This window comes from Notolepis coatsorum (genome assembly GCF_963971535.1).
Source record: "Notolepis coatsorum genome assembly, chromosome: 10".
NCBI lineage: Eukaryota > Metazoa > Chordata > Actinopteri > Aulopiformes > Paralepididae > Notolepis > Notolepis coatsorum.
Window position 1 is genome coordinate 120029623 of NC_140174.1, and position 27702 is coordinate 120057324.

At 43.5% G+C, this 27702-nt stretch overlaps 1 protein-coding gene across 2 annotated transcripts in view; it reads right to left on the reverse strand.

The window, feature by feature from the left end:
* Positions 1-16754: 16754 nt before the first annotated feature.
* LOC311236049 (nicotinamide riboside kinase 1-like) overlaps positions 16755-27702 on the reverse strand; it is a 54640-nt gene continuing 43692 nt past the window's right edge. For both annotated transcript variants that reach the window (XM_084323635.1, XM_084323636.1), the window contains exons 7-8: positions 19950-20033; positions 16755-17921 (exon numbers count right to left, since the gene is read on the reverse strand). In XM_084323635.1, the coding sequence (XP_084179761.1) occupies positions 17908-17921; positions 19950-20033 (98 nt within the window). In that variant the 3' untranslated portion in view covers positions 16755-17907. The remainder of the gene's footprint in view (positions 17922-19949; positions 20034-27702) is intronic.

A 27702-nucleotide genomic window follows, 5' to 3' on the forward strand; every position in this document is an offset into this window, starting at 1 on the left:
GCTAAACATTATCTGGAAGGCAAAAACAACTCAGGACCAAGCTCTAAATCTTCAACTCAAACGTAAAGACCATTCTATATGGCTCAAAATCCAGGAAAAACATGACCAGTATACTCAATAAGCTGCAGACCTTCACCAGCCGATGCCTCAGACGCCACCTGGGAATATACAGGCCCTACATCATCTCTAACGCCAACCTGTGGGAATTCACCAAACAGGAAATAATAGAAATTCAAATCTGGAGGAGAAAGGCAGGGGGGATCGTTTCATCAACTCTCTCTAGCATAAGAAATTAAATGTTTAAAACATGTTTCTAGACTTAGTGAGATTGTATTATAGGATAACCTCAGCTGCACATTCAAGTTATAATATTAGTGCTGTAAAAAAAAAAGACACCAGACATATGAAACACCAGTTGAAACAGTTGAAACACCTGAAACACCAGTTGAAACAGCAATTGAAACAGCTGAAACACCAGTTGAAACAGTTGAAACAGTTGAAACAGCTGAAACACCAGTTGAAACAGCATGGACACACACACACACGTCCCAGCCCTTCCCAGAGACAGTCGCATTTCTCTCCTCTCCCCAGGCTCCTCAAGGCCGTTCCTACCGCCGCCTCTACTGCTCCATGGAGCCCCACGCTGCTATGCTCTGCTTCGTGCCGGTTGCCGGACTATACTCAAATCAACTCTAAATGGATCTAATCAGTGGATTGCATATTTTCTTCAAGAAGCAGAATAAGGCTAACCCTCTCTGCCTATTGGGACATCATAATCGGGCTACCAACTTGAAGACGTGGTCATTTTTGGATTATCGAAGCTTTTGGACTGCAATAAGAAGATTTTGGATCTGTTTACCGCGCACAGGACCTACCAAAATGAACTGATTAAGACACTTGGACACTTGGACTAATAATGCATTCAGTCATTTGGACGGAGTTGTTAAAACTCACTCCACTCAAATCAATAGAGTTATATTTCACTCGGCGACACCTGGAGCGATCATGGAGTAGACATGTTTCACATGAGCTCCCTTCTACCGTGCTGAATATACGTTTCTCCCCATTAGTCTTTATTTTAATTTTATTTGTTTTTTATCTGTTTGCTAGGTCGTCGTGTTTAGTATACATTCATCTACTTTTTTCGACTTTCTACGATGACGGGGGTGGAAACCAGAGCCATGACTGCCCCAACCAGCAAACCATCACCACCGGGCCTGGCCGCATCGTCGCCCGTTGTCGGGGAGTTATGCGAAGCTGTGCTCTTGGTCATGACCAAGCTACACGCAGACTCTGAGACACGCATCGCTGAAGCACAGAAGAAAGTGTTGGCGGATTTTTGTGTCAGCCTCCGTCGTGAGATATCAGAAGAAATACGGCTGGCGGTAGTACCGCTGACAGACAAGATGGAGACGATGCACGCTGTCTCCTCGGCTAATGCTAACGAACTAGCCATGCTAACGACGGAGGTATCATTACAGTGCGAGAAGATGGCGGGTCTCGAATCCGCCCTGCTGGCTAGGCAGGCTGAAGTCAACAAACTACAGTCGGCAATGGATGAGATGCAGTCCCGGGATAGACGCCACAACGTCAGGATTGTTGGAGTACCGGAGACCAGCGGTGAGGGCCGTCTCTCTGAGACCGTGCCCGAACTGCTGCAGAAAATACTAGGGACGGACGTCCTCCCTTCGCCTCCGGTCTGTGAATCGGCCTACAGAGCGGGCAGGTTTTCTCCCGGCGTGAACAAAGAGCCGAGGCCCATCATAGTCAAGCTGAACAGACTCCAGCAGAGAGAACTCATCATGCGGTCGGCTCGTACCAGAAGGGGTAATCTGAGGCTTGGCGATCACAAAGTGGCCATTTTCGAAGACTTTACACCGGAGGTTCAAGCACAGAGAGGCGAATACAAGGTGGTCCTGACTAAGCTATGGAAACTAGGCCTGAGGCCCACGTTATTCGCTCCCGCGAAATGATCTGTGTTGGAGAAGGTCGGTGGTCAGCGTTTATTTTGGTCGTTGGCTAAAGCGAAGGAATATCTCGCGGGGATACCCGAGTCTGTTGCTTGATATCTATGGCGGGTGAGTGACTTGGCGGTTTGGGCCTATATACATTGATTAGGCCGACTATTCACAAATACTTGCTGTCATGCCCAGACATGCTAACTGCCCAATGCCCATCCAACTAGCGGGGCTTCCCAATGACTTCTGTTACTTGCTAAAGCTGACCTCATGGTCGTACTTGTGTATCGCCTCTTTGTATTTTATTTTTTTATTATTTTTTAAACAAACATATAAACAAACATGACAACACACGATAAGATATACAAGCATTAATTGTCAGGGCACATCCAATGAGATCACCTTTTGGTTAGTTGTTTTATATAAGATATACCCATAATACCTGTTATATAAAAAAAAAACCTACACACATATGCTCAGCTCGAACCCCCCCCTCCCGGACCCCACCTTGAGAAGTACCTCCACTATCCCTCGCACCTAACCAGACACTACCATTATAAGCTAGCTTTTATTCTCTCCACCACTTCTAACCACATTGACATTTTGGATTCATTGAGACCCAGAATTCTTGCTGTAGATATTTCATGGTAAATTACATCGAGATATGTAAGAAACCAAACTTTACGGCAAATTTTTTCCGGTTGAAACCAGCGTGATGCGATCAGCTTTTTGGCTACTGTGATACCCGATAAAACCAATCTCTTTAGCTGTGGATTCACTGCAAACTCAAAAACATCATTCAACAGCAATACCGAGGGGTGTACAGGTATATTCCAAGATACGAGTTTTGATATTTGTTGGGTCACATCTTTCCAGAATGCCTTAACTGGTGAGCAGTCCCAATACATGTGCATAAATGTCCCTTCGTCCCCATTTGTACATTGGGTGCATTTGGAATCTTGTTTGAGCCCCATTCGGCACAGTCTTATAGGAGTCAAGTATGTCCTGTGAATATAGTTAAGATTGATTTGTTGATGATCCGGGTTCCTTGATGTAAGTCGGACATTTGCCCAGGCTCCTTGCCAATCAAAGTCATTTTCCAGGTCTGGTATATCCCTCCTCCAGACAGAGTCAAGTTGGAGGGTTTCATACGAGGACGTTAGTAATTGATGATAAAAATGTATCGCCTCTTTGGAAGCTAACGAGCTAGCTGAACAATGTACATAATAGGCTAACGTGCTATCCGGATTCATCACTAGCTTACGCGCTAGCCTCGGGCTAGCCAGCGGGCTTCGTCTATAGTCTGCGCTGAGACATTCGAGACCCGTTAATGGTTACGTATTTTGGTTGCTGTTGCTGTTCAAAGGGACATTGGTTTGCACAATTCAAGAGTGATCGAATCCCTAACTAACTTCTGGTATGCTTTTATTTTTATATCCAGGTTGTTTTGGGCTTTGGGATCCATAGTAGAAGCCAAGGTCGGTTGAATATGCATATACAATATATGATAACAGGTTGGGTCGGGTATGGCTTGCACTTCATGGCTATATGGTTATATGGCTTGCACTTTAGCCTTGACCCTCTTTTCCTTTCTTTTTTTTCTTTCTTATTGTCGCTGTTTTTATGTCATCTGTATGCGCGATTTAAATGTGATCCGATTCTACCTTGGACTAACTGCTGATTTGCCTTAATTTTGTTTTGAATTTTCCGTGATCCATTTATGCTATAACGTTGCGACATTAATATGCAGACTCCAAGGTAGATGGTTACAGGGTTGATGCTGAGTAATTATATAATAATTATTGTTGCTGTTGTAATGGCATTTGAATGAGCAATTTAACTGTGATTCGATCCTACCTTGGACTAACTGCTCCGACCGATATCTTTATTGAAACAATGTATGATAACAGGTGGTGTCAGGTGTTGCCTATTACCATCCCCGGATTAATGAATGTGTTTAATTCTATTCTTACATATGGTTATGTCATTTCAGCCGTTGTGCCTGATCAGAGGGACAGCTACAGGGGTGCACTTTGACCATAACCCTTTTTTTTTCCCTTCCTTTTTTTGTCATTGTTTAATTGACATTGTTCACACAATTTTGCACAATTAACCTGTGACCCGATCCTGCCTTAGACTATCGGCTGGGATGCTTTAATTTAATTTTGTTTTGAATTTTCCTATACCCTTTTGGGCTATAATAATGCGACGTTGAAGCGCAGATTCGGAAATAGATAGCTGCAGGTTGATGTGGAGTTATTATTTAATAATGGCTATTTTTACCATTATGGTTGTCTCATGTTGGGGCCAGGGCTCAGGTGGGTTTCGACCGATATCTTTATTGAATTTTATTTTTATTATTATTTGTGTTTATTGGACTAGTGGGGGTTTACTCAGGGGTTTATCTAGAGGGGGGTTGGAGTGGGGAGCGTCTTATTGATCCATGTCTCTAGTGGGAAGTGATAGGAAGATGACCATCCTCAGTGGATGGGGCATAGGGTGGGGATTGGAGAGTGGGTATAGGGGGCCTTATAATAGGACGGGTGGGTTAGGGTTTAGAGTAGAAGGAGGGGGGGTTGTAGCTGGGGTGGTATTTTTATGTGTTTTATGTACTGTTGTCTTATATGTGTGTAATTGTTCCTCCTCTGAACTCCTGGGATTGACCGTCCGGGCCCGCCGGGATCAGCGCCTCTGTACTCAGCCTGGCTGCACTGGTATGTTCTCTACGCATTTATACAAGCTCGACCATGGCTAAATTGAATATTTTAATTTGGAACGCAGGAGGGCTTAACGCCCCACACAAGCGTGCCAGTGTCCTTTGGCTATTGAAGAGGAGAAATATTGACCTTGCTCTCCTTAGTGAGACGCATTTATTGGTAGGTGACGTGTCAAGACTGGCAAATCGGCAATATCACGTTATCTCCTCATCCTCAGCCGATGATAAGACGAAAGGAGTAGTCATAGTTACAAGACGTAACCTTGATATCAAAATCTTGGATGTATGGTCGGACACAGAGGGAAGGATTACTATAGCAAAAGTTGAATTCTTGCATAGGAAGATGGCTATAATAGCATTGTATGCTCCTAACACATTTGATTCAGCGTTCTATAATACAATCACGAAGAATATGTTGGAACTTAATGGATACGCTCTCATTGTGGGTGGCGATTTTAATGCGTGCTGGGATGCGGAGATGGATAGGTCCGGGCCCTCTGAAACGAGCGACCAAAAACGGGCCTCTAAGGCCCTTAGGATGTGGGCCAAAGACACGGGGCTCACTGACCTTTGGCGCTTATGCAACCCCACCCTCAAAGATTACTCTCACCTGTCAGCCAGACACAAAAGCTTCTCTCGAATTGACTATGCATTCGCGTCCCCTAATATGTTTGATAGTTTCGATGTCTCATTGGTCCCCTTGGCTCTCTCAGACCACAAGGGGATTTTCCTTACGGCAACCTTTGGCAGGCTCTCCGCAAGAGCTCCCAGATGGCGTTTTAATTCGACCTTGCTAAAGAACGATGACTTCTGTTCTGAGTTCAGGAGTAAACTAGCTGAATTTTTGCAGATCAACGTTGGCACAGTAGAAGACCCTAGGGTCCTGTGGAACGCATTGAAAGGATTTATCAGGGGTCATGTCACTCTATTTGCCTCCAATTTTCGAAAATCCCGGTCAAAAAAGCTAGAAGGACTGGAATCATTATATGCGGACCTATACGCATCCTTGCAAACTAACTATAATGAACGACTAAACACACAACGTAAGATAGTCAAAAAAGAAATAAACTCCATACTTAAACAACAGTCTGAGTTCTTGATACATAGGACAAGACAAAATTACTATTTTCACGGCTCCAGACCTAGCCATCTATTGGCAATGAAAATACGCTCAAATGATCATTTCTCGGATATCCCCTCGATTAGGACGAGCCAGGGTGCAGTCACTACTGATTCGAAAAAGATCAATGACACTTTTAAAGAGTTTTACTCACAGTTATATAGCTCAGAGGGTATTCTTGATGACTCTAAATTTGAATCGTTAATTGGCGGGCTTGAGATACCCCACATTTCTGAGGAAGAGGCCAAGGAACTGGGGAGACCGATTACTCTCGTAGAATTGAGGGAGACGATTGTTGAAATGCAGAGGGGTAAGGCACCAGGCTGGCATGGTATTCCACCCGAAGTGTATTTAGCTTTCTGGGACCAACTGGGTCCATTGATGCTCGATATGATCAATTACGCTATCGAACAAGAGGAGTTCTCAAGAGATGTCAATATGGCGTTGATTTCTTTACTTCTCAAGAAGGACAAAGATCCCAATGATTGTGGTAGCTATAGACCCTTGAGTCTTCTCGGGGCCGATTTAAAGGTGTTTGCCAAGGTGCTGGCCCGTCGCCTGCAGAGATTTATTTAGGTACACTGCGATCAAACTGGTTTTATCCCGGGGCGTCTGGCTGCAGATAATCTTAGGAGGATGTTGCATGTAATCGATAACAGTAAAGACAATACAACTCCATCCACAGTTCTGTCTTTGGATGCCATGAAGGCGTTTGACAGACTTGAGTGGTCATACCTGTGGAAGCTACTTGAGGTCATGGGTCTTGGAAAGAGTTTTATTCATATGATTAAAGTCCTGTATGCCTCGCCGTCTGCGATGATACTGACAGGCAAAAACTGTTCCACACTCTTTCCAGTCTCCAGATCTTCTAGACAGGATTGCCCTCTGAGCCCGGGACTGTTCGCGCTTTCCCTCGAACCTTTGGCCCAATTTATTAGGCAATCGGAGGACATCGTCCCCATAATGGTCAATAATACTCCACACAAAATTGCTCTCTATGCGGATGACCTGCTGATTTTCATGGACGACCCCTCCCGGTCGGCCACAAAATTATTGAGGATAATCGACGACTTTGGTAAATTGTCAGGCTTTAAGATTAACTGGAACAAATCAGCCTGCCTACCTCTTAATGAACTGGCCAAGGCGGTACGACTACCAGCTGATATCCCCATAGTAGAACATTTTAAATACTTGGGCATAGAGATATTCCCCACGCAGAACCAAACTACTAAGTACAACTTCACGGGTACTTATGATAAAATATGCCAGGATCTAGACAGGTGGTCGTCCCTTCCTAACTCCTTACAAGCCCGGGCTTCCATAATCAAAATGAACATCCTGCCTAGGATAAATTTTATTAGCTCAATGCTCCCCCTGCCCCCTCCAATAGACCACTGGCGCAAGGTACAATCGATGGTATCTAAGTTTATCTGGAATAACAAACGCCCGAGAATCAAAAGGGCTACTACTCAACGTAGAAAACAAGATGGGGGCCTCGCAATCCCTGATTTTAAACTTTATTTCTGGTCCTTTTCACTGAGACCTCTGATGTGCTGGCTAGACCCTGTAGAGGCTGTATCGTGGCGCTTCTTAGAAGCGGCGGCGGTATCTCCGCTAAGATTGCAGGATGTAGTGTACTCCACTGTCTCTATTTCGAAATGCCGGCTGAGGTATGGACCGATCATAACTCACGTGATCCAAACGTGGCGTAATGTACAGAGGTCGTGTGGGGTTAAATGCCCTTGGCACCTGGACTCTCCAATTTTTAATAACCAGCAATTACTTGTTGGACACAAGCCGGTTAATATTCCTCAATGGCAAAGGAGGGGAGTGCATACTCTGGAGGATATTTATGATAAGAACGGCCTCCGTGCGTTTCAGGACTTAAGAGAATTTTATGATCTTCCCGGCGAGTCCTTCTTTCTTTACCTTCAACTAAGGTCAGCACTGAGGGCGCATGGCGTACCGTGGGCTCAAGCCTTGCACCCACACCCCTTCCTCAGGCTCATAGTGGACAGGACGACATCCAGAGGGTTTGTCTCCGACTTTTATACGCTCTTAATTCAATCCACGTATAAAAATGTATCATTGGATACAATCTGGCGTGTGGATATCCCGGAGTTGGACCCCGAGTTTGACTGGGATGATGTTTGGGCAAATGTGGCATTATCTTCCCGCAACCCCAATCACCAGCAAATTAATTTTAATTATATTCATAGGACCTATCTTACACCTAGGAAGCTATATGCTATGGGACTGATAACCGACTCTCTGTGCACTTTGTGCTCTCAAAAGGCCACGGGCACTTATATGCATATGTATTGGGATTGCCCACCAGTGGCCCACTTCTGGAGGTCAATAACGGACAAACTTTCAGATCTGTGTGGCTTAACTATCCCATTCACAGCTGTTACGCTACTCCTGAACGATATAACGACACTACCCGCTTCCATACAACTGAAAAGGGTTGTCCTAGCGGGCGTCACAGCAGCGAAGAAGCTGATAGCAATGAGATGGAAGGAGCCTGAGAAGCTTACAATGATTAACTGGTCCCTAACTCTATTGGATGTGATTTATCTTGAGATATCCACAGCCCGGGTGATTGGGGTAGGGCAGGCTGGAATTGACCTGTGGTTCGCAGCAGCTGAGAAGGTAAAGACCGCAGTGTGCGGCTGAGCGGGGTTGAGGTGCGTGTTCGGGTGAGTCCGGCGGTCTCTTGGGAGGGGGAGGAGGAAATGTTTTGTCTGTCTTGTCTTTTGTCTTGTCATCTTGAGTTTAGCTGGGGATATTATGGGGGGGCAGCTATTTAACTATTTCTTCACTGTTTGGCCACTTTTACACGGTCTCTGTGAGTCTATGGAACACCTCTACAGGTTTTTGTTTTTTCATGAAGGTTCATTGCTCTGTTTTCGGGTCGTGTTCTCAAAAAATGGTCCTTGTGGTGGATTAGAGATGTACGTTTTATTAATATAGGGTCACACGGCCGGGAATCGGGGCTGAACACTGGGAAAGACCATTTATTAGATAGTACCCCTTGGAATTAAAATTTAGAAGGTTGAACTCTGTTTTCTTTTCTCTTGTCTGTATAATTGTTAGTCTGTATTATTATTATTGTTTTTGTTATTTTCTTGTGAAGTTCTATGTATTGTGATTGTGGTTAATGTGTTGTCTTGTTTCATGTGAATAATAATAAAAAATTTGATCAAAAAAAAAAAAAGTTATATTTCACTCTATTCAAATCAAATTTAAAGTGACCTGGCTGGGATAAATGTGCCAGTCAGTCAGCCAAAACAAATTCCTGGACCAAGGACAGGTCGAAACAGGGAGCTGCTGGAGTCGAAGGCCCTCTGGGAGATAAGAGTGGCAAGCGGCTTCCCCCACCCCCACTCCCTACCCAATCCCCCCTCCCGCGTGTATGCCCGGCGCCACTCCCACGTGATGGTGACGACAGCCGACTAGTACGCGCGCTGGAGAGGGGGAGCCTAAATGACTGTCTCATCACCAAAGCCCGATCCCACCCATCCCTGCCCCCTCCCGCTGGACAATCTTTCCACCCTCCCTCCCGCCACCTGGCGCAACGACACCCCGGTGTTGTCGCAGCCGACTATCGCATATGGTGTCTCAGGCATTCTGTAGTCGACATGTGTCAACAAATGTACATGTCTGTTTGAATTTATGTTGTGCCGTTGTTACTGTAAACATTTAATGATTGTGATATGTTGTTGTTAATGAGACGATGAGCTGTATGTGTGTGTCACTGGAATTTCCCCAAGGGGATCAATAAAGGAATATCTTATCTTATCTTATCTTACACACACACACACACACACACACACACACACACACACACACACACCCACAGACACACATTTACCCGCCTAGCCAAACCCCCTATCATATAACTTTTATACTTATTCATTTCATAAACTGTAATGATTTTGTGTGAAAAATAATACCAAATACTGATACTGAGCAGTACCTGGCTAGCTGTGTGGCTTTCTTTTTTAGGGAGACCGGCTATTTGTAGGCCCCTCATCACCAACTAGCGCACATGCCCTAGGTACTGTGAACACCAGGGGGTGCCCTACTTCAAAGAAACATCTGGGCTTCAGAGTGACAGCCAGAAAAAGAGGGCGGGGCTTATTTAGAGGAAGTGAAAATGGGGCAGGCTTATTTAGAGGAAGTGAAAAGGGGGCTGGGCTTATTTAGAGGAAGTGAAAATGGGGAGGTGCTTAAAAGGGGGCGGTGCTTATTTAGAGGAAGTGGGGGGAAAGGGGGTGGGCTTAGGGGTCATAAATCAATCAAACTTTCCATATATTATGGTCATGACAGAAGCAGGATTTTACTTCTCTCTCTGTGCAGCGGTCACCAAAAACTACGCTAGCCTTTAAGCATCCATGGACGGGGATTGCATTACCTCCGTAGCTGACAAGACTTAGCTTTGGTGTTGTAAGAGATGCATTAGGGAATAATTGCATGTAACTCGCTCTGGGCAAAATAGACACAGCTGAACCTGTATCTAGCATGAGCTCAATGTCCTGACCGTCTCGTTCATTTGTGCTAACCTGAACTGTACACACTATCTTTTCAACAGAACGTGCCCCATCTACCATGCACAATACAGTCACTTCAGGTACAGTCTCAGACTCGGTTATCTCACTCACTCTGTTAGAACCCAGACAAACTTTTGCAAAATGTCCCTTCTTTTTACATGTGTTGCACAGTGCATCCCTAGCAGGGCATCCATCAAAGCTGGCGATGTGTTGAGGAGAGCCACATCTGTAACATGTCTTACCCTGCATTAACTGCGTAGGCAAGGGTTGCGGTGATGCATTAAAATTACCCCGCTGTGACCTGTACTGTCGCGAGCGGGAGAACTGGACCGCCTCTACCGTGCTCTCCGGCTGTCCATGAAGCATGACTTTTGCCTCCGACACCGCAGTTTCAATCTGACCAGCAATCATTACAGCCTTGGTCAGTGTCAGTGGAACTTCCAGTAGTAGTCGCTCCCTGATGCGTGCTGAGTTGGTTTTTTCGACCAGCTGGTCCCGGATCATTTCCTCTTCCATCACCCCGAACTCACAAGTTGTAGCTAGCTCTTTTAGAGAGGCAACGTACTGGCCCGTGCTCTCGCCATTGCGTTGGCTACGTTGGCGAAAACGGTAGCGCTCCGCCACTACATTAACTTTCCGTGTAAAGAACTTTCCAATAACTGATAAAGCTGTGGTGTACTTATCATCTGCAACCGTCATTGTATAGAAAAGTCTCTGTCCTTCCACTCCCAAACAATGGACGAGCAAGGCACGCTTTCACGTGTCAGGTAGCTCCTTCTCGGACATGGCTAGCAGGTAATTTTCGAACGTGCGGATCCATGCCTTGAATGGAATGGCTGGCTCTCCGGCGTTTTGAAGAAAAGGTGCCGGTTGGCTTAGGTTCAACATCGACATCACTCGTCGCCAATATGTTATGTCGTAATAAGAACGATGAATGGACACTTTAGTACTAGCGTCTTACTTTATTCACATCCATACCGAGAGCTGCATTGCTCAGTCATGCACTCTACTTTGTGTGTCTTGCAGGAGCACACACCCAGCCAGGTGTACGACATACTCTATGTTAGAGCTCCGCCTACAGGCCTAATGGAGAACACCACAAACTCCCCGTACCTGGGGCTTAATAAATCATCCATAGCCCGCCTACTACCCCAAAACGCTGCCGCTAGACTGCTGACAGGTACCCAGAAGAGAGCTCACATCACCCCTGTACTTGCCTCCCTCCACTGGCTCCCGGTGCGCTTTAGAATAGACTTCAAGGTCCTCCTATTGGTCTACAAAGCCCTTAATGGTAAGGCCCCTGCTTACCTAGCAGACCTCCTCACCCCTAGGCCTAGGGCCTATACCAACGTCAGGGCCCTCAGATCGGCTGACAAGGGTCTCTTAACACTTTCAGAGCCCTTGCTTAACCTTGATTTACCGGTTGAATGCCCACCATCCACTTCAATGTTAGCGTTAAAAACGCCTAATCTATGTTTTAAATTATGTGTCTAATCTGCCCGTCGCTTATCAATGACTCGTTTTCCAGTCAACATTGTCGAAGCGGATTGTTTTTTTATCGGTTCATTTTCGTTTTATAGTATTTTGAAAAGCCTCGTTTTCAATGAAAATATAAAGATTCCATGATCAAAGACGTTTACTGGAATATTCTAGAATACACAAAAACGTTGTCATTTTTCGGCCTATTTATGAATCGTTTTCAAATAAACGCTAGATTATCGATAGTATATTATGTGTACGTATGCACGCTAGAGACGCGAGCTAAAAAAATCTATTCTCTGATTTCCTCATCATTTCCTGATCGCTCGTACAGCCACACATACACACACACATAGGGCAAACGCTGAGATCTCAGCGAATACAACTCTGATTATCCCAAGACTGGTAAAATAGATTCCTTACCTCAGATCAGATGTTCTCCAAAAAGATCATTCCAATTCCTGATCGCCATTCCAAATATCGATCACGCTTATTGATTGAGTATTGGCTACTGTGAATATATATTCCAGGCTGATTCCCGTCCCGCGTCTAAGCGACTGACCTGCAGTTACACAGGGATAGACGATATGGGGCGCTTTTTTCCATTCTGAGCTGCTGGAGGAGCTGCTGTACCAACGGGAGACTCGGTTGATGAAATATGAAATCAGATCGCTAATAAACAAATAAAACGATATTTGTCGTCGTGGGCACTCAGTGGGGGGCCTAATAAAACGAGATATGTCGTCCGTGGCACTGAAAGTGTTAACCACCCGTAGGTCCAACTTCAAGTCTAGGGGGGGGGCGTGCTTTTGCTGTCGCAGCTCCTGACCTCTGGAACAGCATCCCCATGCCCATCAAATCTGCCCCCTCCATCGAGTCTTTTAAATCGAAACTCAAAACCCACCTATACCGCCTGGCCTTCCCTGACTCACTTTGACTCTTGCCTTGCTTGTTGACGTGTTGTTTTGTTTCCTTGTCTATCCGTTGGTTGTTTATATTTTCTGTTTATTCTACTTTTCTTTGTTCTTAGCTATGTGAAGCACTTTGGTTGACAAGTGTCATGTCTAAGGGCGCGTTCACACCTACCCTGTTTGGTCCACTTTAAGTGGACCATGGTCCCTTTAAGTGGACCATGGTCCCTTTAGATCGATAGTCCGTTTGGTTTGTACAGGTATGAACGCAAACCGAACTATAATGAGGACCAAACAACCGAACCATGGTCCTCTTGAAAAGTTGGGACTCGGTTCGTTTCAATCGAACTATAGTACCTAATCCAGGAAGCAAAGTAGCCTACTCCTCTCTAGACTGGCGCCGCACGCGGACAGTCTCTCTCTTCCTCCCTCTCTCTCTCTCCTCTCTAGACGCAGTCTCTCTCTTCCTCTCTCTCTCTCTACTCTAGACTCGCGCGGACCCCCAAACTTTCTCCTGAGGAGGACATTCGCGGACATTCTCTCAGATAAAGAAAAAAAAAAGCTTACGCAGGAAGGAAAGGTCTCTCTCTCTCTCTCTCTCTCTCCCCCCCCCCCCTCCTCTCCTCTCCTCTCCTCTCTAGTCGACTAGCGCCGGCCCATGCTCATAATAGTATCTCTCTCATTACGCTGCCGGCAACTGATTACGTTTGTGAGTGCTATAGACTAGTCCAATAGATGCGACAGCATGTCCTTTGTTTACAAATTAGATCCGCACCAAACAGGGTAGTGTGAACGCAGACCAAAATTAAACAATGTATCATTTTCACATTTGGTGCGGATCTAATTTGTAAACAAATTAGAAAGTCCGGACTATCCCTGGACTTTCAGATGTGAACACACCCTAAATGTGCTATATAAATAAATTTGATTGATTGATTGATTGATTGATCCTGACTGGGAACATCTCTGCCTGGTTTGGCAACTGCACCGCCCAGGATAGGAAGGCCCTACAGAGTGGTACTACGGGTATTGCACTACCACCCCTGCAGGACTTATACAACAGGAGGTGCAAATCCAGAGCCTGCAGATAACCACCCCAACAATAGCCTGTTCAAGCTGCTGCGGTCAGGCAAGCGCCTCCACATACACACTGCAAGACCAGAGAGACTCAGGCTCAGCTTCTTCCTCCAGGCCATCAGAACACTGAACAATGATCTCTCCACACACACACACTACAGGTCACATTAAACACAAAAAAAAGGTCACTTTAACTCAATGGACGCCAAGGGGGCGCTGTTTACCTTCTGGTTAGAACGCCATCGCTGTAATGCAATGGGGAGGATGCCGTGTTTGCGAGTGCTAAAACTATATTAAATATTATAGCTATGGATCTAATAAACACGTCGATTGTCAGTGAGTTTCTTCCAGTCAACATGCAAAAAACAGATTAATTTTTCATACATACATTTCCGTTTTATACCGTGGTGAATATGAGTATAGTTCCAGAGTGATTCTGTCTAATCTCAAGAAACTTGAGCAAACCGCGCTTCAATGCATTTCCTTAGAAATCGTGCCATTTGTCACTTGATTTATGAATCGTTCTGAAATAAACGCTAGATTATCGGTATTATGTGTCCTCTTGCACGAACAGAAGCGGGGGCTGAAAAGTCGCTTCTCCGTGCCTTGGTCAGCGCCAACCGCACGCACACACACACATGATCGTTACGAAAGAAACATCGGAGTAACCCAAGATTGGTAACATAGTCCTTACCTCACATCTGCAAAAAGAATAATCCAATTCCTGATCGCCATTCCAAATATTGATTGCGTTTATTGATCCAACGTTTCTCCACCAAAACACATAATCCACGCTGCTCCCAGTCTCCCCAGTCCATGTGTTATAACGATACTGCATGCCCCGAGAAGGAAAACCTGGACTGGACTTCTTAGATCAGCGTACAGCCCAATGATCCAATGATGTGCAATACCGGCCGGAAGGCGTTAGGCGGCGGTATTGGCCTTTTGCGAGCTCAGACCCATTCCCAATGATATCAGGCTGGATGGATGAAAAATGTATGGATATAGCGAATAAAATAAATAACGATTAAAACCCGACTTTTCTCGTGATTGGCGCTCAAGCGATGGCGAGTTAACCCCACTTTTCTCGTGAATGGCGCCCAATGAGTTAAAGGTCACTTTTTTTGTATAGTATAGCTAGTATAGTAGTTATATATAGTATAACTGTACATTGTATAGTATAGTAGTGTATATAGGACTCATTACCTTTAATTCGTAAGCTTAGCATTGTATTATATTTGATCTTAGTACTTTTTATCATGAATGAATGACCTTTATTTATATAGCACCCTTCACAGCACGAATGCACAGGGTGCTTTACACTATATACATATGAAAATATAAATCTGAAATAAATGACAACAATAACAGACAGCAGTTAAAAGCAGTGAACCAAATAAAATAAAAAGAATTTAAATAAAATCATCAGTCAATAACTAAAAACTATAGGAACAATGAGGACAAAGGGTGCCTATATATGACCAAAAGCCTGTCTGAACATGTGTGTTTTAGCAGTTTTTTAAAGGAGTTTGTCTATTTTATTATCTATTTTATTCTATTATTATTTGTATTTTTTTGCACAATCAAGGCGGGCAGGGCCACCTTCATTTCACTACATGTCTCATGTTCAGTTCAGTTCAGTTATTTTTTATTTCAGGCTTTGGACACATAACAACGGTCATTCCATAAATCGCCAAAGTTTTACCAGCTGCTATTGCAGCATTGTCCAATTGTCCGAAAAGGGCAGAAGCACTAGGCTTGTCGGGCCCTACCCCTGAAGACTTACGTTTAGTTTTTTCATTTACATACATACATAGTACATACATATAGTACACATTACAGTATAGTATACCTGCAGTATATAATAGTATATATAATAGTATACAGTACATAATAGTGTATACAGCACATATATAATGTGATATGAGATATATAGTACATGATATATACAATATAATATAGTACCATAATATAATAGTATATACTGCAAATATAGTTCATTATTACATGGCGTTTTAACATTCGCCAAAATGCTTGATTGTGATTGGTCAATAGCGCTCGGTTGCCCCTAACAGCGGTAAATTATTTCTCGATAATTCACCGCTGCTATGGGCAACGCACAATAATGACCGCTGTTAGGGGCAACAGAGCGCTATTGACCAATCACAATCAAGCATTTTGATCGCAGTCACGAAAGCTAAGCTTTACCATTATGCACAGCTGCAATCAAGTCCACACACCTGCCATCGGCGATGACAGAGGAGCAACAGAACAACTGCGTCTGCATTTGATCTCGTCTTGTCGATGGTGTAAAATGAAGTATGTATATTGTTTTGTTTTTTTATTATTATTATCTTTCTTCCCCTCCTTTTTTCCCGATTTTTCTCCCATCCCACCCTTCCTGGTTGTTGCGTACTTTCCCCTACTGTTGGTCCGGGAGACCGGAGACTGTCACATGCTTTCCTCCGACGCATGTGCAGCCTGGGGCAGGCCAACCTGGCCGCGCAGGTTCTCACCGGGAAGAGTGTAGCGTGTGGGAGGCCACACTATCTCTCCTCAGTTCCAACCCTCGCTGAGCAGGCGCCCCGACCGAACTGTAGGGGTCGCTGTCCACAACGCCCAGGACCCACCCTTCAGCTTTCCCACCCCCTGATACAGCCAATTGTATCAGTGTGAGAGGCCAGCCAAGCTGATAGCAACAAGTATGTATATTGTTAGTAAGTTAGCCCTGTAATAAGCGGGATAATGTATAGCTATACTCGGTCATTGTCGCAAAATAATTGACCTTCACTGCGTTTAGAACACCTCGGCTGCGCCTCGGTGTTCCAGAACGCTGTGTCGGTCAATTATTTTGCGACAATGACCGCGTAGCTATACATGATCCCTTACATATAATATACAAATTAATTATAATATGATTATATAATGTATAGGGCTGTCAGTTTAGCGCGTTAATTAGATTAATTAATTACACAGCAAATTATCGCGTTATGAAAATTAACTCAAAATTAATTACAAAAATAAAAATAAAAGATTTATAATATTTTTTTTGTATCTCATTCATTACATAATAATGTAGAATACACATTTACAGATTTTTTTTTTAATATGGTCCATTTGCATGTTCTTGGTATCTGATTCTAGGGACATCTATGAATCTCAGGGAATGTATTCCCAGTGTCAGAAATACTGTGGGCTAGATCCACAAATAATGGATTGCACGGTGCAAGTTGCACCCTTACTTACAATTCATTATGACATACAATACAGTATCATACGTATTTTTTTTCTTCTGTACCTATCAAAAATAGATTTTTTTAGTCTAGATTTTAATTGATTCATGTTTTCACAATATTTTAGTTCATCTTCTTCTAGCCCATTCCACAGGGTGGCTCCGTAAGAGGAGATACACATTATTTTCAGGTTGGTTTTCATCACATTTGTTTATTTTTTTTTTATCTACTTTTTCTCCCATTTTCTATTTTTCTCCCATCCCAATTTCGTATCGTCCAATTCTACCCTCCCCTGTTTCGAACGTTGTTAGGCCACGCCTCCCACAAGCCGGCTGCAATGTGGACTAAGCCTTACATCACGTGTCCCCTCCGGTACTCGAGGAAGCAGCAGTCGTATCTTTTCACCTGCACAGCGCGATCTCTCAGCGTCGGGGGTCTGCGTTTGGAGGGCACGCCGCCCCCGTCGCTTCCTGATTCTGCTGCGCAGGCGCACCAACCGACCTGTAGGAGTCGCTGTCCACAACGTCCGATCCCCACCCATCAGCTTCCCACCCCCTAATACTGCCAATTGTATTAGTATGAACGACCAGCCAAGCTGATAGCAATGCGGAGAGATGGGCTCGAACCCAGCGTCTCCTGCATTGGTGGTGAGCACCTTGCCCACTGCACCACCTAGCTGCCCAGGTTTTTTGAAGTTCAATGGTCCTCTGAGGTTGTATGTGACAAATAAATCTCTTGAATCTTGAATCTTGAATCTTGATGGGGCTTCGACCTCCTGGGCTGCTGGGCCTGGGGTGCAGACTGCAGGGGCCTTAATGAGCCTCTGATCACTGATCCACTGTCCACACTTAGGCGTGGGACTATAAGCGCACCCCTGCAGACAAAATACAGTGACACTCGTTTGCAGAACCATGAACCATGCTTCGAAATGTAATATGGAAACTCACAAAAAAATAAATATACATATATATACATCTGGTTATTCTTTGGAAAATGAAATCCAAGAAAATGACTTTTGCAGACAAAAAGTAGATTTTTAGTGGAATTCTCCTTTAATGTGGCAACAGCGTGTAATAATGTATTATGTCCAGCAGGTGGCGCCAATTAGCATCTAACAGAGTCAAGTGGTCACATGAGATACAGTACCTTAACACTTTGGATGCCGGAGCTTGGTACCCCAGAACATGGTTGAATGCCAGCACTCACTTCAATGATAGCGTTGTGAATGCATAATCTATGTCTTAAATTATGTGTCTAATCTGGCCGTCGCTTATCAATGACTTGTTTGCAGTCAACATTGTCGAAACGGATTGTTTTTTTAATCGCTTCATTTCCGTTTTATACCATTTTGAAAAACCCTAGTTTTCTTGAAAGTTTCAGGAAAATATAAAGATTCCGTGATAATCACCCTTTACTGGAATATTCTGGAATACACAAAAAACGTTGTCATTTTTTCTGCCTATTTATGAATCGTTTTCAAATAAACGCTAGATTATGGATAGTATATGTGTACTTATGCATGCTAGAGAAGCGAGCTGAAAAATCTATTCTCTCATTTCCTGATCACCGCACGCACGCACACACACACACGCACACACACACACACACACACACACACACACACACACTGATATCTCTGTGAAAACAGATCCGATTATCCTAAGACTGGTAAAATAGATTCCTTACCTCAGATCAGATGTTCTCCAAAAATATTATTCCAATTCCAATTCCAATCCACGCTGTTCTGATGGTCGGCGAAGACTTGGCTTGCCGGATAAGTAAAATGAGGAAACTGGACATTTTCATGAAAAGTCTCTAAAACAAAGCTGATTGTTAATACTATAAAAACCAACATCACTGAGATTAATTTACAGTGTAGGTGTAGGCCTAAAACAGTGTGATCTTACTCCCCACTTCATGCCCGACTCTAATCCTGAACAAACACAACTCTAACAAGTAGACTACAGAGAGTGGCCCGTTCAGCCGAACGCACAATTGGAGGTGGGCCACTCTCCAAGACATTTACAACAAGCGTTGCTGGGCCAAGGCTAACATTTAGCTGACGCTTTTATCCAAAGCGACTTACAAGTTCTAAGAGAATAATCAAAGACTCTATCCACCCAAACAACTGCCTCTTTGAACTGCTGCAGTCAGGCAAGCGATACCGGAGTGTCGTGGCAAGCACAGAGAGACTCAGAAGAAGCTTCTATCCCCAGGCCATCAGGCTGCTCAACGACAATGACACTATGTAACAAAACATCAACTACAGCACACACATCCACACGTACACACTCATTTTAAATAAACACGCACGTAACACCCACTTTACTCACGTTAGACACTTTAACACACTTTATATTTATTGGTAAAGAGATTTGCACTACAATTCATACCTCATTGCACCTTACCCTAAGTTGTACCTCATCCCATTTATGCATTGTACTGTATATTGTATTGTAACTCACCGTTACTCTTTTTTTACTGTATTGTATATTGTATATGTAACGGTTGTGACAACGTCACCTCAAACTTCGATGCCCCGAGTGGGAGTTGAACCCCGGTCTCCCACACCGCTGGCAGCAACACAGACCGCTATACCAAGAGGTGAATTCACTTCTTTGTACCGTGTCTATGAGTCTTTTGAGGATGTGAGAGTGAGTTTAACCCATAGCACCGCTACTCACCCCAGCCCTTCTTGACTGCGCTTCACGATACCATCCGTTACATGTATATTAATTGACTGAACACTTTTTGTTTATGTACTTTTTGACTTTCTATTTTATACTTTTTATCAATTTTTATCTAGCACACTCCCAGGAGCTCATACAGAAAAAAGCATTTCATGGAAAAGTATTCAGTATTTTTTACTATGACAACTAATAAAGAAACTTGAGAAACGTACCCATGAGCCTCTGTGTTTCATTAGTGACGTCTTCGTACACACAAGTCAACAGATCCTCCTTCGATCTCAATCCATCCAGGAAGACTGGACAGGTGAGAAAGATTAAAAAAATAAATACAATGTAGTTATATATATATATATATATACAACTTTGTTTTGAAATTCTTTGGAAAGTCCATGTACGTGCAGTTGTAAAGTAAATCCAAATGACTTGGGAGTGTGAATGTGATACATGACAACACTCTTAACTTACCCTCTTTAGATAATAAAGTACTCAACCTCTACTGTCTTTAACTATGAATGAACACAACACTCTAACTTAATTTTTTTTTTTTTTTAAACTTAAATTTTTATTAACATTTATAGACAAACAACACTTACACAAAAATGAAACTAACGACACAATAAGAAAGAATGCAGTGCACATAAATGGTTACATGGGTAGCATGGTTAGTTATCTGGTTCCACTACAGTTGTTTTTCCAGGTACTTAATACAAAGGCTGATTGTGTACCGCCCTTAAACAGGTATAAAAATGTAATACCTACACAAAAAGATTAAATACTGACTAAGGCATACATGTGTGATATGGGTCCAGAGACCCTCCTTGAACTTCTTTCTTCCCTTATCCTTCGCCTTTTTTTTTTTTTTTTTTTTTTATTAAATTTCTCTTTGCCTTTTGATTCACCCATATACAAACCACATCATCCCTGAATATTAATACAACACTGTTAAACAGACATAAATAATAAAGTACAAAAAACATAAAACAATTGTAATACCCAAAAAAAAATTAATTAGAAAATACTAACTAAAGCAAAAGTGTGTGACATGGGTTCAGAGACCCTCCTTGAACTTCTTTCCTCCTTTATCCTTCGCCCTCTTGTGTTGCATTTGGTTCTTCCTCTGTGATGTCGTTTTCGTTCCCTTTATAATCCTCCCACTTTACCCATCTTTCCCCAAATTTCTCTTCCTGTAGCCTCAGCATGTGCGTTATCCTCTCCATATCCTGTATCTCCTCTACTATTCCTACCCATTGTGCTATTGTCGGTGGGTCTTCCTTGTACCACAGTCTCGTTATTGCTTTTCTGGCCGATATCAACATTATCTTTATTAAATACTTGTCCCCCCCCTGTATTCCCTCGTGTGTCAGGTCCCCTAAGTAAAGCACCAGTCCCGTTTGTGGTAATCCGTATCCTAATATTCTGATCATTGCCTCCCCTATCTCCTCCCAATACCCCTTCAGCTTCTGACATCCCCAGAATATGTGCGTGTGATTTGCCCCCTCCTTCCCACACATCCTCCAGCATGCTCTTTGTGTTGGTGCATATTTTCCCTTCAACTCTGGGGTTATAAAGAATCTGATTATGTTTTTCCATCCAAACTCTTTCCATATCCTCGATCCTGTTGTTGAATGTTGCACCTCGCATATGTTACCCCATTCCTTCCCTGTTATTCCTATCTCTAGTTCTCTCTCCCATTTCTCCCTTATGTAGTCTGTCGTGTGTCCCTTGCTGGTCATTATAGCCCGGTACAGTGCTGATATTACCCTTCCTTTCCCTCCTTCGTATGCCCTTACTATCATCCTAATTATCCCATTCTGTTCTTCGTCCTTGTCCCCTCTTATTTCTTTATTATAGTAATCTCTAATCTGTAGATATCTGAAGTGGTCCCTGTTTTCTAGTCCAAATTTCTCCTTTAATTTTTGTAATGTTTGCATTTCCCCCTTCTCTATCATTTTGCATATCGCTGTTGCCCCCCCCCCCCCCCCCCCCCCTTTCCCACCTTCTGAATCCGTGGTCCAACCTCCCTGGCTTGAATCTCTTGTCATGTGCTACCCATCTCAGAACCCCTGTCTGTTTCTTCAATTTGTGTGTTTTTACTACTCTGTTCCATATGGTAAAGGTGCATTTGGTGATTGGATCTAACAGTCCCTCCTTTTCTTTGAATAGTTCCCTATCTCCCACCAGAGCTTGTATCTTGTATCCCTCCCCTTCTTTTTCAATGTCTTTCCATCTTGTCTCATATCTGTCGTTACACCAGCACGTCACTGCTCTCAGTTGTGCTGCATAATAATAATCTTGTAGGCTGGGTACTGCCATCCCTCCCTCTTCCTTTGGTAGTTGTAGTGTTTTATATCTGACCCGTGGTCTTCTCCCCGCCCATATGAACCTCGATATCAGTCTGTCCCACTCCCTGAATTGATTCTGTGGTATTTGTATCGGTACTCGGTAGTGACTGGAACTGGTACAGTAATCTTGATAGTATGTTCATTTTAATGACCTCTATTCTTGAATTGAAGTCCAAGGGCATTACTGTCCATCTCTCTAAGTCTCTCTTGATGTTCTGATTTATCTGTGTATAGTTCGCCTCAAACAGTTTCCCCACCCCTCTCGTGATGTTCACCCCTAAGTATTTAATCTTGTCCATGTCCCATCTTATCCCGTACTGTTCCCTAATTTCCGTCGTTGGGGTATAGTTCCATGCTAAGGTCTGTGTCTTTGTCACGTTTAGTTTGTATCCTGAGTAGTGGCCATATTCCTTCAGTAGATCCATCAGTGCCGGGAAGCTCTTGTCTGGTTGTCTCATGTATAATATCACGTCGTCCGCAAATAGGCCTAGTTTATATTCCGTTTCCTTTATCCTTACTCCCTTGATGTCCTCGTTCTGTCTGATCAGTTGTGCCAGTGGTTCTATGAAAACTGCGAAGAGCGTGGGTGATAGACAACATCCCTGTCTAGTAGCCCTCTCTAATCTGATTCTATCCGTCAGGCTGCCATTCACCTTAACCCTCGCTGTCGGTTCTTGATATAGCGCCTTGATCATCTTCATTGCCCTCCCGTTCAGTCCGAATCTCATCAATGTTTTATATAAAAATGTCCAACTCACACTGTCAAATGCTTTTTCTGCATCTAGGCTAATCAATACCGCACTACCTCCTTGTTTTTGTATCTCCTCCACTATGTGTAATGTCTTTCTCACGTTGTCCTGTGTCTGTCTCCCTTTAATAAATCCAGTTTGATCTTCATCTATAATGTCTGGCATAAACGTCTCGAATCTTTTTGATATTATTGATGTATACATCTTGTAATCCACGTTGAGTATGGACACAGGTCTGAAACTACTACATAATTCTCTATCCTTCCCTTCCTTCGGTATCGTGGTGATTATGGCTTCCTTCCACGAGGGGGGCATTTTGCCTTCTTCCATCGTGTGTCTGAATGCCGCCCCTAACATGGGTGCTAATTCTGTTCTAAATGTCTTGTAGAATTCCGATGGGAATCCGTCGCTCCCCGGAGATTTGTTGTTTTTAGCTCTACTAATTGCCTCTTCCATTTCTCGTTCCGTAATTATTTTATTTAATTCTTCATTCTGTTCTTTCCCTATCGATGGTAACTCTAGCTTCTCCAGATAAGCTTCTATTTCCTCTTCTCCCGCTGCCTTTGGCTGTGTGTATAGCTTCTCATAGTATTCTCTAAATGTCCTCTCTATTTCAGCTGGGTCCCTCAATACTTCATTAGTCTTTGTATCCCTTATTGTGTGTATCGTGTTTAGCTTCTGTTGCGTCCTAATTCTCCTAGCCAACAGTCTGGTCGCTTTTGGTCCCCCTTCATAGTACGTTTGTTTCATGAACCTCGCTTTCTTTTCTATTTCCGTCAATAATTCCCTATTTATCCTGGCCTTTACTTCTTTGATTTCTCCGAGCGTTTCTTGTTCTTTTGTTATCTGGTGTCTCCTCTCTAGATCCTTCAGCTTCCCTATCAGATTGTGATATGTCTCCGTTCTGGCCTTCTTCAGCATTGCTATCTTCTCCATCAATTTCCCCCTTATCACCACCTTCAGTGTGTCCCATAGAATGTTCGGGTCTACCGCCCCGTTGTCATTTTCCTCCTTATACCTGGCTATCTCCTCCTTGATCTGACTCACCACCCCCTTGTTATTTAGTATTCCTACATTTAGCCTCCAGATCGTGTTCCTCCGTCTCCCTTCTAGATCTACTGTCAGATATATGGCACTGTGATCCGATATGTCCGCTACTCCTATTCTACTCTCCCGTACCCTATAACTGTCCCCCGTCGTCATCAAAAAATAGTCTATTCTCGCATATGTCACGTGTGGGTGTGAGTAATGTGTGTATTCCCTGTCCATGGCGTGCATCCCCCTCCAAACGTCCGTAATTCCCATTTCTGTCATTTGAATATTCATATATCTGCTGATTTGTGTCCGTCTCTTCTTAGTACTCATGGTGTCTATGTCGTGATTCAGTACCACATTAAAATCTCCTGCGCATATCAATATCCCTTCTAGTTCCATCACTATCATATCAAAAATGGTCTCATATAGCTCCCTCACACTCTCCGGTGGTGCATACACATTCACTAACGTTACCATTTGACCCTCCATTTTCCCCTTCACCAGAACAAATCTTCCCTCCTTGTCTCTTACTTCCTTGATCAATTCAAATTTGACTGTGTTTTTGATTAACGTAATTACTCCTCTCCTCAGGGTCCGTTTAAAGGAACTATAGTATGCATTTTCATATCCAAATCTCTTCAGTTTCTCATGATCCTGTGCTATCAAATGTGTCTCCTGCAAAAAAATCACTTCAATCTCACTTTTTTTACACTTCAACATCACTTTGCCCCTCTTTATCGTATTATTCATTCCATTAACGTTTAACGACATCATTTTTATCCCTTTAACCTTTGTCATCTTCTTTCGTCTGTTAGTCCCCCCCATGTCACAGTTATTCCCCCCTCCGGTTGTAGCCTCCGCTCTCTTCACCGAATACATATAATGATTAACATAAATAAAAAACATAAACTTTACATAAAGTGCTCCCAAGGTGTTCGGGGGGTCCCTTTGTCCCCCCCTGTCCCCTGCTGGTGGGTGAGGAGTAACTGCTCTCCTAGTGAGAGGCCTCCTCCTGACGGCTTGGGGGTCTGAAACCCTTGCCCCCATCCGCTCGTCATATTTGTCCAGCCTTCTTACTGTTTTTAGTGCTGTCGAGCTCCTGGTCAAAAGCGCTCTGTCTTTCATTCTGTTCAAAGATCCCCATTTCCTAGGTCCCTCTCAATGTGGCTCATATGTTCCAATGTCTCTCCTTCCTCCTAAACACGTGTGTGGTGTCCTCTGTGTACCCCTCTTACTTTCTTTTCCTCCCCTCTATTTTCTATGTGATGTTTATTCATCCCCTTAATTCCTTCCAACTGTGTCACTCGCAGCGTGTGTCTATGTATTTGTTTCAATATGTTCTGCGTTCCGTCTATTATATCTAATTATATTTCCATTTATTTCCTTCATCAGTATGTGTATTATGTGTCCATGTATATGTTATGTTTGTTCCTATATCCTGCCTCTACCTGGGAATGTGTGTTTATGTATATGTTATTTCAGTTTCTATATTTTGTCTCTATTTGGATAGTTTTTTCAATCTCTTGTGCGTGTACTCATCCGTTCGTCTCCTCCCGCCTCCTCTCCCCTCCTTCTCCGTCTCTGGCCTCCTCGTCTGTCTCCGCCTTCGGTCTGTAACGTCTCACCTCGGCCTTCTCCTCTCTCCTCCCTCCTCTCCCGGGTTTCGGTCTCCTACTCTGGACCACCTGCGTGCTTTCTCCAATCTCTGCTGCAGGCTCATCATCTGGTCCTCCTGTCTCCTTCCTTCTCCGTCCTCCGCCATCTGCATCCCCCATCGCCTCATCTCCCCCGCCGCCTCCCGCGCCGTCGCGTACGTCACCATCCCTTCCTTCCAGTGAATCCTTAGCGAGGTCATGGGTGATTGGAATTTCATTCCGTTTTCTTTCAGAATTCTCTTCAGTCCCGCGTAAGACCTGCATGTTATTGCCACCGCTGTCGAGTAATCGTGATCAAACGACAGTCTTTTCCCCTCGATTTCTATCTTCTTGGTCCACACGGTTCTGAGTACCAATTCCTTAACCTCGAATCTCAGAAAGTTAATAATCACCGCCCTCGGTGGTCTGTCCGGTTGTGGTCTCGGAGCCAACGCCCTGTGGGCCCTCTGTATCTCCATTTTTTCCAGTCCCGTCTCCTTCAGTTGTTCTTTGATAAGCTTTTCCACATATTGGGTCACCGATTCCCCTTCGACTCCTTCTTTCAATCCCCATATTCTGATGTTATTTCTCCGTGACCTCCCCTCCATGTCCGACATCTTTGTCTCCATCTTTTCTTGTTGTTGAATCGCACTTGTTAATACCTCGTGTATCTCCGTGTTCCATTCTTCTGCTTGCGCCATTCTTGTTTGTAACTCGGTTACGTTTCTGTCCTGCTCCGCCATCTTCCCCTCCACCATTTTGAGTTCTGTATTTATTTCACCTCTGAAGTCCTCCTGTTCCTTCCTCAATTCCTCCCGTAACTTCCCAATATCGTTCCTTATCGTGTCCGTGTTCAGTTTTATGGTCGCTGTTATGGTCGCCAATATCCCGGCCTGCATGACCACGGCCCATCCTGGCATTCCCGTGTTTGTCCCAGCCGACCCTCCTCCTTCCTCCGCCTGTCCCTTCTCGGTCTCGCTTCGGGGGCTCTGCTCCATCAAACTCTCCTCTTCCCGTGAGTCTTCCATTTCTCTCTCCTTCACAATTGTTTTTTCCTCCTTCCTTCTCGTTTGCATCTTCATTTTTATTCACTTTTCGGGTCCTTTTTTATCCGTTTTTCACTCTTTTGACCAGGAGCTCCACCGCATGCGTGTTACCCGTCTGCTCTCATACCGGAAGTCTAACTTAACATCTTTAGATAATAAAGTACTCAGCCTCTACTGTCTTTAACTATGAACTCAGAACTTGTAAGTCGCTTTGGATAAAAGCGTCAGCTAAATGACTAAATGTAAATGTAAATGAACGAACACAACTAACTTACCAATACCATCGTTAGATAATAAAGTACTCAACCTCTACGGTCTTTAACTATGAATGAACAGAACATTCTAACTTACCATCTTTAGATAATGTACTCAGCCTCTACTGTCTTTAACTATGAATGAACACAACACTCTAACTTACCATCTTTAGATAATAAAGTACTCAACCTCGACTGTCTTTAACTATGAATGAACACAACACTTTAACTCACCATCTTTAGATAATAAAGTACTCAATCTCTACTGTCTTTAACTATGAAGGAACACAACACTCTAACTTACCATCTTTAGATAATAAAGTACTCAACCTCTACTTTCTTTAACTATGAATGAACACAACACTCTAACTTACCATCTTTAGATAATAAAGTACTCAATCTCTACTGTCTTTAACTATGAAGGAACACAACACTCTAACTTACCATCTTTAGATAATAAAGTACTCAACCTCTACTGTCTTTAACTATGAATGAACACAACACTTTAACTCACCATCTTTAGATAATAAAGTACTCAACCTCTACTGTCTTTAACTATGAATGAACACAACACTAACTTACCATCTTTAGATAATAAAGAAACGTAACTTAAAACCAGAGTTATATCAGCTGGAGGAGGACTTTAGACTTCAGATATTCATTGCATTCACAAGAAAAGAAAAAAACGATATCAAATATATAAGTATATTGTATTAGTATTATAGAAATATAGTATTATAAATATGATAACGTATGTGGATATCTTTTCACAACCCAGCAAAATCATCTGATGACCCGACTCCGGGGTCGCAACCCCCAGCTTGAGCACCACTGCGGCCACTCACTGATCTCCGACACCACGCTCTCCATCTCCTGACCCGACCCAGGGGTCACAACCCCCAGCT